The sequence below is a fragment of the Babesia bovis genome, chromosome 3 (genome assembly GCF_000165395.2).
Source record: "Babesia bovis T2Bo chromosome 3, whole genome shotgun sequence".
Classification (NCBI taxonomy): Eukaryota; Apicomplexa; class Aconoidasida; order Piroplasmida; family Babesiidae; genus Babesia; species Babesia bovis.
The window spans coordinates 639,578-655,438 of record NC_010575.1 but is presented as its reverse complement, the minus strand read 5'-3'; the positions used below and the strand labels follow the sequence as shown (position 1 = coordinate 655,438).

The 15,861-nt window shown below is 44.5% G+C and overlaps 10 protein-coding genes across 10 annotated transcripts; 4 read left to right on the top strand and 6 right to left on the bottom strand.

Moving 5' to 3' along the window:
• Window positions 1–118: 118 nt before the first annotated feature.
• Window positions 119–885, bottom strand: BBOV_III002880 (Prefoldin subunit family protein). The gene is made up of 3 exons (XM_001611370.2): window positions 732–885; window positions 378–687; window positions 119–334 (listed from the first exon to the last, which is right to left on the bottom strand). The coding sequence occupies exons 2-3, from the start codon at window positions 562–564 to the stop codon at window positions 153–155; spliced, it is 369 nt and encodes a 122-aa protein (XP_001611420.1). The 5' UTR covers window positions 565–687; window positions 732–885; the 3' UTR covers window positions 119–152.
• A 34-nt stretch (window positions 886–919) lies between these two features.
• Window positions 920–1,650, top strand: BBOV_III002870 (Signal peptidase subunit family protein). Its single transcript, XM_001611369.2, has 2 exons — window positions 920–1,134; window positions 1,173–1,650. Exons 1-2 carry the CDS (start codon window positions 964–966, stop codon window positions 1,515–1,517), a joined length of 516 nt encoding a protein of 171 aa, XP_001611419.1. The 5' UTR covers window positions 920–963; the 3' UTR covers window positions 1,518–1,650.
• Window positions 1,651–1,797: 147 nt separating this feature from the next.
• BBOV_III002860 (uncharacterized protein) lies at window positions 1,798–2,837 on the bottom strand. The gene is made up of 8 exons (XM_051767226.1): window positions 2,719–2,837; window positions 2,570–2,676; window positions 2,422–2,534; window positions 2,283–2,387; window positions 2,199–2,246; window positions 2,088–2,163; window positions 2,001–2,052; window positions 1,798–1,963 (listed from the first exon to the last, which is right to left on the bottom strand). The coding sequence occupies exons 1-8, from the start codon at window positions 2,825–2,827 to the stop codon at window positions 1,803–1,805; spliced, it is 771 nt and encodes a 256-aa protein (XP_051623418.1). The 5' UTR covers window positions 2,828–2,837; the 3' UTR covers window positions 1,798–1,802.
• Window positions 2,838–2,866: 29 nt separating this feature from the next.
• BBOV_III002850 (adaptin N terminal region domain containing protein) lies at window positions 2,867–5,567 on the top strand. The gene is made up of 4 exons (XM_001611367.2): window positions 2,867–2,985; window positions 3,022–3,093; window positions 3,129–3,252; window positions 3,288–5,567. The coding sequence occupies exons 1-4, from the start codon at window positions 2,905–2,907 to the stop codon at window positions 5,504–5,506; spliced, it is 2,496 nt and encodes an 831-aa protein (XP_001611417.1). The 5' UTR covers window positions 2,867–2,904; the 3' UTR covers window positions 5,507–5,567.
• Window positions 5,568–5,902: 335 nt separating this feature from the next.
• On the top strand, window positions 5,903–7,084 carry BBOV_III002840 (Rab-GTPase-TBC domain family protein). Its single transcript, XM_001611366.2, has one exon. It carries the CDS (start codon window positions 5,930–5,932, stop codon window positions 6,923–6,925), a length of 996 nt encoding a protein of 331 aa, XP_001611416.1. The 5' UTR covers window positions 5,903–5,929; the 3' UTR covers window positions 6,926–7,084.
• A 43-nt stretch (window positions 7,085–7,127) lies between these two features.
• BBOV_III002830 (putative 60S ribosomal protein L32) lies at window positions 7,128–7,919 on the bottom strand. Its single transcript, XM_001611365.1, has 2 exons — window positions 7,778–7,919; window positions 7,128–7,464 (listed from the first exon to the last, which is right to left on the bottom strand). The coding sequence occupies exons 1-2, from the start codon at window positions 7,862–7,864 to the stop codon at window positions 7,153–7,155; spliced, it is 399 nt and encodes a 132-aa protein (XP_001611415.1). The 5' UTR covers window positions 7,865–7,919; the 3' UTR covers window positions 7,128–7,152.
• Window positions 7,920–8,176: 257 nt separating this feature from the next.
• On the bottom strand, window positions 8,177–9,834 carry BBOV_III002820 (putative tubulin alpha chain). The gene is made up of 2 exons (XM_001611364.1): window positions 9,739–9,834; window positions 8,177–9,543 (listed from the first exon to the last, which is right to left on the bottom strand). Exons 1-2 carry the CDS (start codon window positions 9,798–9,800, stop codon window positions 8,262–8,264), a joined length of 1,344 nt encoding a protein of 447 aa, XP_001611414.1. The 5' UTR covers window positions 9,801–9,834; the 3' UTR covers window positions 8,177–8,261.
• A 1,051-nt stretch (window positions 9,835–10,885) lies between these two features.
• BBOV_III002800 (putative integral membrane protein) lies at window positions 10,886–11,347 on the bottom strand. Its single transcript, XM_001611363.1, has 3 exons — window positions 11,166–11,347; window positions 11,034–11,126; window positions 10,886–10,996 (listed from the first exon to the last, which is right to left on the bottom strand). Exons 1-3 carry the CDS (start codon window positions 11,235–11,237, stop codon window positions 10,901–10,903), a joined length of 261 nt encoding a protein of 86 aa, XP_001611413.1. The 5' UTR covers window positions 11,238–11,347; the 3' UTR covers window positions 10,886–10,900.
• Window positions 11,348–11,786: 439 nt separating this feature from the next.
• BBOV_III002790 (uncharacterized protein) lies at window positions 11,787–13,990 on the top strand. Its single transcript, XM_001611362.2, has 3 exons — window positions 11,787–12,986; window positions 13,062–13,160; window positions 13,194–13,990. The coding sequence occupies exons 1-3, from the start codon at window positions 11,802–11,804 to the stop codon at window positions 13,968–13,970; spliced, it is 2,061 nt and encodes a 686-aa protein (XP_001611412.1). The 5' UTR covers window positions 11,787–11,801; the 3' UTR covers window positions 13,971–13,990.
• Window positions 13,981–15,810, bottom strand: BBOV_III002780 (putative T-complex protein 1 gamma subunit). The gene is made up of 2 exons (XM_001611361.2): window positions 15,584–15,810; window positions 13,981–15,433 (listed from the first exon to the last, which is right to left on the bottom strand). The coding sequence occupies exons 1-2, from the start codon at window positions 15,788–15,790 to the stop codon at window positions 13,991–13,993; spliced, it is 1,650 nt and encodes a 549-aa protein (XP_001611411.1). The 5' UTR covers window positions 15,791–15,810; the 3' UTR covers window positions 13,981–13,990.
• Between the last annotated feature and the right edge of the window lie 51 nt (window positions 15,811–15,861).

Sequence of the window (15,861 nt, the reverse complement as noted above, 5' to 3'; positions counted from 1 at the left end):
GCATAAATTGTGTGGTTCTATGTTCGCTGATAGCAGAGCTATCGCTGTCCCATTGCACCATTGTCCAATGGCTAGTAACCAAGCTACTTACATAACAATCGGTTAATACTTATATACTATGTTGCGATCATTACAGCGAGGTCACGCGGGTATCAACCCTCCAGGTTAATGCGGTTGCCTAGTTTAGCATAGAGCATAGCCTTTAATTCAGTAGATTTAGCTGTGAGTTCTTGCAGCGACGACTCTAGCTTCTCGATTTCAGCATTGGATTCGTCCTTCTGCTGCTCCAAGTGGCTGCCAAGTTCGGATTCTTCGAAACGTAAGAAGCAGTCGCCTATATGTTGTCATGATATACTAACACCTAGTACTATACTAACCTATCTTCAAATATGGTGTATCCATGGTAATCATAAGCTCCTCCTCAGCATCAGTTAGGTTTTGTACCTGCTCCTTCAGAGTTTTCAAGCGTTTCTCAGCTTGGTTCCGTTCATTGAACACCTTGCTGAACTGCACAATGTTATTTTGATCCTCCTCGCTAATTTCGTAATCTACTTTAGTTGCCATTGCTTCAACAGTTACACAGAATCACAATATAGTTTAATGATAGAATGATGGCGTACTGCGAAATGTGCGACGCGCCTTGGGTAATGTACACGTATAACCATCTGACCTTCTGGCCCCTAATGCCTACACATCGAGTTAAAATGACTTAACCAAGCACACTGACTTACCATAAAGCTAATATGTACCGATAAAATTGTTAATAACCCGGTACCTTCCTAGTAGAGTCGATTTAACTGCTTAGTGAGATTATCACGGTTTCCAGTGTATACACCTAAGCGCAACCACGTGTATTATTCCCGGACTATACACTGTAACACTTATAAGCGAGTCTATAACGCATTGTGCCTCATATAGGACTTGTTAACGTCAGATGGGGGATGCGAGGTACCAGTTGGTAAAATGACCGCTCCAGCAATTCGCTGTTACACGGTCCTGAGCACTTCCCTATTTGCATTATGGGCTGCACTGGCCCTGAATTACCTGAGCGGCCAATACTATCGTGCAAACAACCCGGGAAGTGGTTCGATCAAGCACATTAGGACATTTGAATTGAAGACAGTAACCGGGCAGGTATGTATTGTATCGTCTTTATTCTCATGTGATCCCAGGTTGATCGGGCAGCTTTTGAGTTGAATTTAAGTTACGACCTTCGTGATGTGTTTGATTGGAGTGCGAATGTAATATTCCTGTACGCCACTGTCAATTATGAGACTCCCAAGCACCCAGTGAACGAGTTGATCATATTTGATAAGATCATAACCTCGAAGGAAGAAGCTTACGAGCCCGGCGCGGATATCGTCAGCAAGTACTACATGATCGACTATGCACGTTCGCTTCGCAAAGCTCGTGTAACCTTGCGTCTGCACTACTGTTTCGTGCCCATTGGAGGTTTAATCAAGTCGTACCAACTGGCCGAATCGGTATTCACGATGCCATCGGATTATGTACTGTAGGATGCTATAGTCCTGATGGCACCATCGGTGTGCACATTGGGTGTTGTTCTGGGTCCTACCTTTGCATAATGGGCACAGATAAGCTCTAATCAATCATTAAGTACCCTTCAAAGCGTAGCTTGTGCGCAATCGGTTTCTTAGGGTCAATTTTGAACAGTGTCTAAAACTAGTGTGACTATATCCTAGTGACTTGTGTACATTATGAGGTCTCCGTTTAATTAAAATGTGTACGTCACTCATGTTGTGGTTAGTGCGATATTCTTGCGATGCTATTTGATATGCGATTCAAAGTTCACGTTCTTGTTTGTAGTAGCCCATCTCCGGGGTGGTGTCGTCTACCATCCCAGCCTCAGCCCGTGCTTCTGCCAAGGCTTCGGGGTCCACTGGAGCTACCTCCACTTGATCCCGGTCGTTGGTGTCGAAAGTTGGGAATAGCTGGTCCAAGTCTACGGGATCATATATAGGCTTATTGGTGCCACTAACCCCCTAGAGCTGACATATCGTTTTCTACGTGCGCTGAATCAAGTGATTCCTTCTGCAAATTGTTATTTGATATTGAATCCAACATACATTACGTTCGTTTTCCAATTCTTCGATGGTCTTCCCATTGATGTATATTTGCGGCCTGCCCACGGGACCATCGTGGCTGTAACCAGTGTTAATAGAACAGAACCCACTTACATGAACAAGTTGATCCCAGTTGGCTTTTCCTCATCTATTTCCTCAAGCCTGCAAGCACTGTTGATACCAGCCCGGGTAACATACGTCTCCTCTCCTGGTATCAGTGGCAACATTGACTTGATGCCTGTTTCCGCACATAGCATACTAGCCTCAATTGCATTTATCCACTTGTTACGCTCAAGAAGGCCACTGCAAAATACGTTGTTGAGTATATAAGACATACCTTGCGCAGAGGACGTTCGGCAGTGCGTTATGACTTCTTATCGAAAAGCACTTCTCTCCAAGTGTTTCTATAGGTAGCACAGCCTCATTCAAGTCGATTGTCAGATACGTAGTCTGTGAGATGTCCATTCGCGGGAATGAATACTTACGTTTCCGGTGTATAGTCTAAGCATGTTTTTTGACAAGTATGCCGCAGTAGTGAGTCTAGCTTCCTCATCGTGGTTGTCAAATTTATGGTCCAGAAGCCCCTTCAACCCTGTATTGACCTTGACGACATCAAGATGGTGTGTGACCATACCTTCTCCGCAAGTGCTCATTACCTGAGTCTCCTGCTTTTGCTTGTCATTTTTAACCTTTGCCAAGCATATGTGCGTGAGTAATAGCCAGGTTACCAATACGTGATACATGATTCCAACTGACCCCTAGTGTGTGCCTCAGATGGACTACACCGCCACTGTTCATACAAACATAGATCGCATTGAATATGTTGAATTTAGCGGCACCGCACCTGTCGCGAGACTTTTATCGCTTTATAAAGCTTTTGTGCGAGGCGCGCTCGAAGGATGTAGGTGTTTGTCTATAGGACTCCCATTGTTCTTAGGAGGAGGAACGACTTGTCTTAGCTGAGATCAGCGCTTTAAAGCGCTTATTTCTGTCGAAGGATGTAGACAGGGTATGTTATGTTATCACTAGTTACACATTTGCCAGGACCAGCTGAAGGAATACCTAGTACGCGCGGTTTACGTGGAGATGCTGGGCTTCGAAGCTTCCTTTGCCCACATCCATGCGATAAACCTGGCGCAGGAACGCAATATAGTACGCAAGAAAGCCGGTAAGTTCGGGCACTACTTTCTGCAATAACTACAGGCTACTGGGCATGCCGACAACTACTGCAACCGGATTCCGAGCTTATGCTACTACTGATAAACACAATACAGAAGGACTTGCAGAGCCCTCATTTCATGGATATCGCCTGTGCACTGCAATGCGTTTGCGACTTGATTAACCGCGATATGGTCCCTACCATACTACCATCGGTGATACGTTGTCTAGACAGTGAGAATGAACATGTTCGCAAGCATGCCATTATGGCAATACGAAGGTTTCATGAATTTGACAATAGCTGCGTTGAAAACCTTACGGATATAATAGAGCGTGGAATATGCGATCCGCGTCCGTCAGTGATGGGATGCACGTTATCACTGTTACACGATGTTATAGCAACCAAGCCCCGGGCGTACAGGCACCTCGTACCATCTTTAGTGCACATTTTGAACCAGATTGTCGACCGTCGGTTAAACCGTGGGTACGACTACCATCGAGTGCCGGCGCCGTGGATACAAATATCGATTATATCCATATTCGGCCGGATGGGCCGTGGTGACCGCCGTGTATCAGAGCAGATATACGGTTGCTTGCAAAACGTTTTACAGCAGGCCGAGTCGTTACCGCACCAGTGCGTCGTTATCGCCAATGCAATAATTTTTGAGTGCGTCAAAACCATAGCTGCCATAACGCCGAGGGACTCCCTGACCACAATGTGTTCCATAGCGGTGTCGCGAATGCTCTCTTCGGAGAATAACAACCTGCGTTATGCTGGTATATCAGGGCTGGGTACCCTGGTTGGCATTAACATGTCTTATGCCGTGGAAAATCAGCTGGTGGTAGTCTCGTGTCTGGAAGATCGTGATGAGACCATACGCCGCCGAACCTTGGACCTGCTGTACCGCATGACCAATTCAAAGAATGTAGTAACTATTGTCAACTGTTTCTTGGTACAGCTGCGTTCTAAGTGCGAACGATACTGGAGTGCCGAGTTGGTCAGTAAGATATCGCTCTTGTGCGAAAAGTTTGCCCCGAGTGCTTTGTGGTACTTCGAGACCGTCCTGGAGTTGATGCTGCTGGCCCCTGACCTGTTGAAAGACGAGCTGCTGTTTAGCACAGTGCACGTACTGCGTGAGAATATGACAGATACGTCATTTCGTAGTTCCGTGATGTCACAGGTATCGGATCTCATGAAACGTTCTGATAATTTGCCCGAGATGGTAGTTAAAATGATAAGTTGGATATATGCCAACTTTACCACTGTTGGATATATTGGAGATACTGATACAGTCACTGATTTGGGTTGTTCAGAGTCCAGGCAGGACAGTAGTAGACAGGATTCTGTACCACCCGAGCAAGATGAAAGCACACCAAGAGATGTTACCGATGAGCCCCAAGAGGACATTGGATCTTGTTTGGAAACAAACAATGTGGCTATTGAGTCTGGAATCAGCTACGATGCACAGTGCGACACTAGGGCTAAAATTGATTTGGGCACCTATATAGACACTCTGCTCCAGTTTCTACAACGGTACCGTCAGGATAGTGTTACTATTTCCTGGGTACTAGGGTGTATACGCACGCTAATAATCGCAAACGACTACAACGTCAGCCCGTCGGTGGAGTCGGTGTTATCGCAATTTGAGTGTTCCAACTGCACAGAGGTTACCCAGCGCTGCAAGGAGATACGTAGTTTATGTACCTTGCGACCTAAGTTACGTTTCATGGACGCCAGCACTTTGGATATCAGTTTCCTCAGTGATTACGTACAACAGAGCCTACTGAATGGCGCTCGTAGGTACGAGCGTCCCACGGAGTCCGTATCTAGGCCTACAGAAACCGATATTGCAAACTCGGTTCCGGAGCTTCGATTTGAACCTTACGCCATGCAGGCCACGCAAATGGCGGAATACAAAGAGACATTGACAGTAGATGACCTGGTAAACGAGGAGATCATTTGCGCCGATGTACCCCGTAGTTGGGGTCCGTCTGGCTATGTGGACAAGGGTAGCGTTGACCATGATACTGTTTATCCCGGACCCGAATCTACTACAACCCGTGATGATCATATACCGGAACCACCTGCAGTACAACACGAATTAGATCTATCAATCCTTTCAGGTGGTGTACGAGCACCTAGGGTAGCAGAGCCTCAGGGCTACGTATGGCGCAAGAGTGATAAGCCAAGCCCAAGTCGACAGCACGTGGAGATGGCCCGTGCCCTATTCCAGGGCATAGGTACATCCGATGACGGTAGCTGATTATGTGGTTCATGAACTGATATAATGGTTTTTCACATGGCGAGGCTGGGTTGTTCTAGTGTATATAGATTGTATCCCTATGATGCCACTGGTGTTATATAACTGGATTCCAGGGCTTAGTAAAGTTGTCAAACTATTTTTTAGTAGTAACACTAAGCATGTATATGGAACAAGTATAATACCGACGTTTTTTGCCTAGACACAGTCCTTCCCGTATGGTACTTGCATTTTTATGTATAGGCTCAATAGCTACTGCCCAAATGCTATGTATAAGTATAGTTTGTTGTCTAATACTTGGGTAAAGTAGATTGTGTTACAGTTTATGGCGTATATCTGGCAGATGTGTATGGGAATGTAACACGACTAACCTTCGCGTTTCAATCGTTCTTGTATATTATTCTGTTTTATTTTTTTAGTATAAAAATGCTTCTGACTGAACGTTTTTGGGAATTAGAGCGTAAGTCATCTCTGTTCAGCAGGAGCGGTGTCCACTCACTGGAGGAGTTGCTTGCGCTACGTCCCAGGGTTGTCGCTCTACTCGGCGACCAACCTAACGATGGTTCGGTAATATCTTTTATGATACATTACGTAACAAATTTAGTGAGCTCTTGCAGCCTCTGGGACCACAGCAACAGTAACAAGTCGGTAGACACACTGGCTACACCTCTATTCACGGTAACGCCAGAAAATGAACGAATATTTCAGTTGGACGCTGAGCGCACATTTACAAATGAAGAGCATCGCGAAGCTTTGTGTTACAATCTACAGGAGGCATTCAGCCACGTTGGCAACTACCACCAAGGTGAAGGTTTTGTGGTAGCGTTTTTATCATTATTCCTGGACACAACCGATGTTGTCCGTTTAATCGTACACTTACATGAGGATCCTATGAGCGGTTACTTTTCATGCATGCCGGAGGCATATGTGCGTGACTCGCGTGTTTTGATGAAGTTGCTGGAAGAACGCAATTTGAAGCTTCACGACCACTTAAGCGGACTTGTTGTGCCGGAGGCATTTTGCTCCAAATGGTTCATTGGTATGACCATTCATGTTTTACCATTCACGCACGTGATAACTTACATGGAGCGAGTTATCTCCCGTGGTGAATGCTACATTTTCAGCTTTGGGCTTGCCTTTTTGCTATATCATGGTGATGCCATACTGGCCAGCAATGATGTGTCTCATATACTGGCGCTTCTACGCCTGGATGAATCGATTTTACCATCGGAATCCGAGAGCGAGTCTATATACAATGGCATACTGCAGATGGCCGATGAGATAGAAGTCGAGTCTGAGAAAATATCACAGCTTCGTATAGATGTTGCTGCTGACATGGTTCGTCAGAAGGAGCAGCGTGAACAACGCATGAAGGAGCTTGAAGCGTCCGATGATGAGATTGTATTTTCAGATGAAGAGTAATAATAATCGGCCCCAGCATCATGGGTGGAGCAGTGGGTACTTATAGTGACATTTGTCAGCTGATATATTAGTGCAATATAATACACGCCATTGGGTACACGCCAACCGTGATGCAAGGTCCATTGTCCTCCCCCGGGAGTAACTATCCCCCCTAATATCATATTCTACCGTACAAAACTCTCAATTTCTAATGAGCACATATATAACAAGGAGCAAATTAAACTAGGTTACTCCTTTTCTTCAACTCTCAGCCTAGCACCGGCGTTGGTGACCTTGATACCAAGCTTCTTGGCACGGTCAACGATGACACGCCTCTTCTTAGCGGAGACGCTGTGCGCAATCTCGGCCACATGGGTCTTGTTGTGCATAAGCAAAATGTCAACCTCTGCCGGGTTGTTGACAACAACCTTGTAGTAGCCACTGGGCAGCTTGTGGCGAGTCCTCTTGTCAGTACCGTAACCGATTTTAGGAGTAAGGACGGTACCCTTAAAACGACGCCTAACACGACAATCAATACCCTTGGGCTTCCTCCAGCTTTCCTGTAATAATGTGAGTAACAAGAAATCAACACTGTATACCACCATAACCCAGGGTCACCAAAAGCACTGAAATGGCCTGGGATCCAAAACTACTAGTACCAAAAACACCCATTATAGGTGTAGCCACAAAGTGGCCACACGAACCACGATCATAGACAAAAACGCGGTGGAAGCCTATGGTATGACCTAGATAGCACAAGAACCACGTAACCATAGAGAGTAACCATAAATACTATAGCGGAAGTGCAAATAAATACCAAAATAGAGCATTATTTCCATTGACCTTATAGAAAATCGATTAAGAAGCACTCACCTTGACACGCTTGAAGCGGTCAGACTGGAAACGTCTGAACTTTTTGGTCCTCTTGTGGACCAAACCTCTGAAGACCCTGACAGCCATGGTTCCCAGATGTTACGATAAAGATCTATTTATAATGGTGTCGCTGTTATGTCGTTTTTCTATCCTTTTTGTTCTACTGCCCCACCATTGGCCATCGGTGGCCCCGGGTCCAATTCACTGTGGTATTTCCGGTCTATAAATCACTTCATAGGCGTGATTATTAGTGACACATTAATGTATTTTATTGTTACAGTCGCTGTGTTTTTTCGCGCCATTCACTTCTGTGTTACACCCCTGAATAGACCATTCTAGTCACTGGTACCATGATTCAGTATTTTGGCACATTTCCAGCAACCAAATAGACCACATGTTCATATAGATGCTACGATTAAGTAAATGTTTTTCTAAAAAGTGTTTATTCCCGTCATGTGGGCATTGTTTTTAAACTGGCATGGTTTCAGTAATTTTCTGCCTCTTCGTCATAGGTTGTGTCCAAGCCCACTTCCTCGTAGTCCTTTTCGAGTGCGGCTAAGTCTTCACGGGCCTCGCTGAACTCGCCCTCCTCCATTCCCTCTCCAACGTACCAGTGTACGAAGGCGCGTTTAGCGTACATGAGGTCGAACTTGTGGTCCATCCTGCTAAAAACTTCCGCAATGGCCGTTGAGTTGGAAATCATGCATACAGCACGCATAACCTTAGCCAAATCACCACCAGGGACCACTGTAGGTGGTTGGTAATTAATACCAACCTTGAATCCCGTGGGACACCAGTCAACAAACTGGATTGTACGCTTAGTCTTAATCGCCGCTACAGCAGCGTTAACATCCTTAGGAACTACGTCACCACGGTAGAGAATACATGAAGCCATGTACTTGCCATGGCGAGGGTCACACTTAGCCATCATGTTAGCAGGCTCGAATGCCGAGTTGGTGATTTCCGCAACTGACAACTGCTCGTGGTACGCCTTTTCAGCGCTAATTACAGGGGCATATGATGAAAGCATGAAGTGAATGCGAGGGTAAGGTACCAAGTTGGTCTGGAACTCAGTAACATCAACATTGAGTGCACCATCAAAACGCAATGAAGCGGTTAAAGACGATATGACCTGGGCAATCAGCCTGTTTAAGTTGGTGTATGTAGGACGCCCGATATCCAAATTGCGCTTGCAAATATCGTAAATAGCCTCGTTGTCAAGCATGACAGCCACATCAGTGTGCTCCAACAATGAATGAGTTGAGAGTACCGAGTTGTAGGGCTCAACAACAGCAGTTGATACCCGTGGAGATGGCCAGCAGCAAAAGTTCAATTTGCTCTTCTTACCGTAATCAACAGACAACCTCTCTAACATCAAACAACCCAAACCAGAACCTGTACCACCTCCAACAGCATTGAACATAAGGAAACCCTGAAGACCAGTACAGTTATCAGCCAGCTTCCTGATACGGTCAAGACACGAGTCAACAATGTCCTTGCCTACTGTGTAGTGACCCCTGGCAAAATTGTTAGCAGCATCCTCCTTGCCGGTAATTAGCTGCTCTGGGTGGAAAAGATGACGATAAGTACCAGTACGCACTTCGTCTACGACCGTTGGTTCCAAATCTACAAACACGCAACGAGGCACATGCTTGCCAGCGCCAGTTTCACTGAAGAAGGTAGAGAATGCATCGTCACCCTGGATTTGTTTATCAGCAGGCATGTGACCATCAGGTTGGATGCCATGTTCCAAACAGAACAGTTCCCTATAAATACATGAGAGATAACATATTCCATGGCACTAATCCAGTTAATATGGCCTTCATAGGCACGTGCACACACACCGAGAATCACACATTATAGTCTATAGCATTCAATTGAACAAAAGCGATGTTAAATAATCCACTAAACCCATTTAAGCAACACCTTTATATACCACAGATTAAAGCGCAGTAACTTACCAGCAGGCATTACCAACCTGGATACCAGCTTGACCAACGTGTATGCTAATAACTTCTCTCATCGTCGCATGTCGGAATGAAGTGATTGAAGTTGGCTTCCGTGCTTTATGCACCGAATTCTGTGGCGATATTGAGGTGGGTAGGGCGGAGGGGGGATACAATGTATCACAAGTCAATTCAGGCCCAAGTCTTCCTAATACCTTTTTTGGTGAAGTATAATCAATTGTTTGCAATAGCTTAGGTTTAGTATCCTGGTGTGTAATGGGGACTAAGAAAAGAACGGCTTATGGCACCTTGAGTTGCTGCTGTGAAAATGTGCTACACTAGGAATACTGTTTAAAGTGGAATTCCATATAAAATACATTCATTAAGCACGTAAATGTTAAATAAATAATGTTATAGTCCACAAATGTGGACATATCCCGTGTTTGATTTTATTCTGCCATTCGAATGTCTGTGCGTTTATGTAAGACAAGAATAATTGCATATTTCACTTTTGGATCCCGGTATCACATATTTAGATTATTACAGCGGCTAAGGTACTGCATTGATAAATCTATAGGCATTCCATCATTTATACTGTAACTGCCAGGATTGCCAATGGTACTATCATAGGTATTCCGTAAATCTATGAGCCATATGAATTCTTGTCTATATTTACACGTTGTAATGAATCTGACTCATTTGTATACTAACTTGCTGTTCCCTGTGTCACATCCTCCGCAAGCGAGTTGAAGCGGTATCGACGTTAGCAGACCAAATAGATGCATATTATCACTAGGGATATACTTAGAGGATGCATTTGACATCTAGGGTAACATTTTTTGACATTATGCCAACAAGGCGTCATAACGCTACCAGGGCAGCTGTATGAATACTATGGAACAATGTCGTATAGGCGTTATAACATCTTTATATTGTCACCTGAAGGCGAGAATAACATATACTAACTAGAAAAATGGCGACAACGGCAGGATTCGAACCTACGCAGGCCGAGACCTAATGACTTAGCAGGCCATCCCCTTAACCACTCGGGCACGTTGCCTCGGATGCAGTGTCCATTCTATGATTAATATTGCCTTTATACAATGTGAAAACGAAAGCTTTATGGCCGCTAATCATACATTATCCAGAAATGAGATGTATAAAAAATCTACAAAAATTACAATGGTAGTTGCTTAGGTGATTTGATGTAGTGCTCGTTGTGCTTGAGCACGTAATGAAGGTTCTCCTGTTCAGGGCAACTCCAGTAGTTAGCCTGAGCTACTATAAAACGTATAAATGCCATAACTAACCTTTAGTAAATACGCGATAGGTAGTGCTGTGATTGCTACACAGAATAGGTTAGAATAGTAGAACGTTGCCCTCTCTTGCTCTGCCATATTGGCCTATATATACGTGTTTATTATGAAATAAAGTAGACATACCCTGCGAGTAAGCCTGCTGGCTGTAAAGCGCGGCAACGGTATGTTTTTACAGAGCGCTTTAGACAGTTTCATGTTGATATGTTACTGGTCACCGGTTCAGGCATACATTTGGACAATATCAACGTATTATATATATTAGTGACACTTTTGTCACCAATTACCGACTTTCTATTTTATGTCGGTATTTGGAGTGTTTTTTATCAGTGTCGCGACTCGTTGTGGTTGCACATGGAGTGTAGCACAACTAGGCTATTGTCGCCCACTTTATGTAAACGAATGCGTTGAAATGGTCTATTTGATGTGTTTATTTAATTCCCTACTTGTGTGTTAGGTTGAGGTGATATCTATTCGTTTATGTGTCTTTCAGGCTGATTGATGTTACGCGGGCTACTTCACATATGTGTTGCCCTAAAGGGCCACTTTAGCAACCTGTGTCCACTATAATATATCAAGTATCTAAACAAATGCACGTACATATGGTTCATGGGATTCTAACGATATCTTCTCACGCTGTCGGCTTTAATTCCCGGCACGTTCACTTACTAATGCCATCATTTGGCCCATTGTAACCACTATGATAGCAGGATTCTTTTAGGTAGCTTTTTACAGTAGCTTTCAATGTTTTTCTAACTAACCATGCGTGCCTTATCGCAGGTACCGTCAATGTGTTACCTGGCGGCACAGACTAGTAACGCAGGCATGCCGTCCTTCCACATTACACGTGTCTTTACATTGCAAAGCACAACTTCATCGTCGGAAAACGTGTATGAGCTTTCCGATGAGCATAAGAAGATGCTACAGATGCCGTTTTGCCATAAGGATTCCTTAGAAGAAGAATACAACAGGCTACTAGACAGTGTCGAGCAATCTGATAGCGAAGACGATATGGATGACATTGATCGTGAGCTTTTAGCAGCTGAACGTGAGAAGAAGCTTTACAACGATCTAAATCGCATGATTAAACGTAGCGAGGCGATGGAGTTGCCACGTACCCACGTTGAGACACAGGCAATGTACCCACCAGGTAAACCTAATGATGACGTGGTTAACCGTAACACCGCTGACATAACCATTGCTGATGATACGGTAGATTCAATAAATCCAACGTTTATAAATGACCGTGTAACCAAAGGAAAGAATACTACTAATGTTCCAACTACAGATACAGTCCCAGAGCACAAGTTACCATATGACGACTATAAGCCGATAAAGCTACCAGCAAACGCCAATAGCACCTCTGAACTTATAAGTGGTATTATCCAGATGCCCAATATCAAGGGAATCAAGGCACTACAGGAAAGTATACGCATTAAGGACTATAGTGTAGATGACTACCCACCTGTAAACGAAGATGATATCTGGCTAGATGCTATAAACGACGAGCGGAAGAGCCGTGGAGAACCTGAGATAGTCATACCTGATGGACAAGACCATGAAGATAATCCAGACTTTGTCCGTGAAAAGCGCGCCCTACGTTTAAGGCATATAAGAGAACGACGTAAAAGATCACACGAAGCACGTGCTCACCGTGAGGCTATGAATCAAACCTACTATCGCAAACTGCCACGTAATGAAATGGGCTTTGCAACACTCGCTGCGCCCGATGTGGATAAGCTGCACTACGTAGAAGTAATGGAAGAATTACGAGCTCGTGGTTATCGCACATCTGGTGGTGAACGCGCTGCTAGAGTTAGATTGAAGTGCGCTATTGATGATAATGAAACATGGCGGTACCATAACATTGTGCGGCAGCCACTAGAGGAAACCAATGAAAACCTACCAGAAGACGCCAGAGCACGTATCGCTGATATCAAGGAAAAGGTACGTTAGTTAACAGAGCAATTTGGCTAATCTAGTTTCCTTTACAACAAGTATAGCCACTAATGATTACCACAGATTAAATTCCTTGAAGATACACGTAATCCCGAGGACGTAATGACAGCTATCAATCGCCTGAAGGTGCGGCAAGAAGTAATGGAATTTAAGCAAGACCCAGTAAGTTATTCGATGTAATAATCTAATGCCTAGGTGGGATATCTTATGCTGGATCGCTTGGATCCAGATTTGCAAGTAAGCCCCAAGGAAGCTGAAGAACTGCGTAATGCACCGATAGTACATGATGTGGAGTTCATAAAAGCTATGAACGATCCCATTAACAGACTGCCAGATATCATACCCAGGACATTCAACCTGCAGCCGGATGTTGAACGGCCATACCCTAGGTATTTACCACACCATAAAGAGGAACTGGAAGAGTTGAAGAAGGAATATTTGTCATTCCGTGGTGGAACACATGATTTGACACTGCCTGAAATATCACAACGATTTGAAATAAGTCTACACTTTCTAGGAGATGCATGCTGTCGACTGGGAGCAAGGGCACCTATCCCCCTAGATGTACCTATAAGGGCTATAGTCTCATACAGTGCTATTTGGGACCTTATTGAGTTTATGAACATAGCGGATAACATGGAATTAGAGGCCTTCTATAGCATTATGAACGTACATGAAATGGCTGAGGAGTATGGTACTACTGTGGAGGGTGTCAAAGAAGCATGTGATAAACTCGGTATAAAATTGCCATTCGGAGCTGAGAGCAGATTAAATCTACATTGCTTCACTATAGTGGAGAAATTGCTGATGAATCCAGATGAGGATCCCGAGTTCCTCAAGATAGGGGATGGAAGACCAGAGCCTTTCCGTGACTACAGTGATACTAGACCGGTATTCCCAAACTCAATGGATACTGGGGATTACAAACAACAGATGAAAGAAGCTGAATCGCTACTAGAAGAAAAAACCTAACTATGATATAATGCGTTAGTTCATGCCTGGGCATCCAAAGCCTCCTCATTAACAGCCAACTTCTGGCTGGTACTGGGCTCATCACGCTTGCCAATACCTGACACAATCATGTCTATGCGTAGAAGCATACAAGCAGCCTCAATGGCGCTCTTGAATATTTGTGCCTTTACAGCAAATGTATCGAAAATCTTACGCTTCATAGTGTCGCACACCTCACCAGTCTCACCATCCAAACCGGCATTTACATTACCAGAAACATGGAGCGACGTAAGCTCAGTAATAACACGAACTGGATTAGCACCGCAATTTTGAGCGAGTGTCTTGGGAATTACCTCGAAAGCCTTGGCAGCGGCACGATATGACCAACGCTTTAAGCCAGATTTACTGTCAAGTTTTTCAGCAAGGCGACATGATACCTCAATCTCCGTGGCGCCACCGCCAGGTAGTAGCTTCCCTTCTAACATGATGTTGCGACAAACGTTCAATGCGTCCTGTAAGTTGCGCTCAATCTCATTAAGCACATCCTTGGAAGAACCACGCAAAACAATGGAACATGCCTTAGGGTCTTTGCAATTGATAAAGTACGAAAAATACTCATCACCGATCTTTTTGACCTCAAAGAGACCGCAACCAGTACCCACATCACTTGGCAAAAGCTCCTCTGTGCGGTTTACGATAGTAGCGCCAGTTACACGCGCTAAACGGTTGGCGTCAGTCTTACGAATGCGACGGATGCAACTAATGCCAGCCTTGGATAAAAAGTGCTGGGCTAAATCTGACACGCCCTTCTCAGTAACGCATACATTGCAACCAGTTTGGATAATGTTCTGACACATGTTGAAAATCTCAGTCTCCTCCTGTTCTAAGAGTTTAGCCCAACCGGCCTCATCAGATATATCAACAATCGTCTGAGACTCGCCCTTCTTGTACTCCAGGGTGCAGTCTAATATCAACACCCGGGGGTTCTCAATGCGACGTGACATACTGGGATGAGTCACGTCCTTGTTAATCAATATACCATCCAAGACAATAGAGTCCTCAGGCATACCACCGGGAAGCTTCTCAACCTTCGCATAACGCTTTATGTCTATTGCTGTACGTCCATCTGGACGGTCGACCTTCACCTTCTGAACCGCACTCAAAGCAAGTGAAGCAATCAAATTTCCCCATTTACTTGAAAACTTTGTCTCAAGACACGATTGAATTACATCCTTCACAGCATCGTCATCATTTAGGTCTATTTTGGTAGCGATGGATTCCATAACAGCTAAAGCATCGTCCAAAGCCTCTATGTAACCCTCAACTATCTTAGATGGGTGGATCTCACGCTTCAGCAGGGGCTCCGCATTAGCAAGCATCTGGCCACTAAGAATAACACAACTGGTGGTGCCGTCCCCAACCTCTTCATCCTGTGACCTGCTAAGCTCAATAAGACTTTTGGCAGCAGGGTTTGCCACATCAATCTGTAAACAGCATTAGAAACGAAAGCAACTGGACTAATACTAACAAAATATGGACAGAGATGCACACACTACTGTGGAACAATGTACACATTTACATGTTTTTAACGTAGAAGGTTGCGGTACGAAGCAAATTTCAGATAGCGGACGTACCTCACGCAAAATGGCGTTACCGTCATTTGTTATCACAATACCACCCATTGGGTCCAACATCATCTTCAACATGGCCCTAGGACCTAAAGTAGTACGAATGACCTCACTTAAAGCACGAGACGCCTGAATAGTGGCGAGTTGAGCCTTGCGGTCACTCTCCTTCTTCAGCGTTGGCTTGAATACCAACACGGTTTGCTGAGGCTTCATCGTGGCTATATTTATTGTAAAATAAATGTAAAATAACAAACGTATGGGGACGTCTACAAGGTGTACTCCCG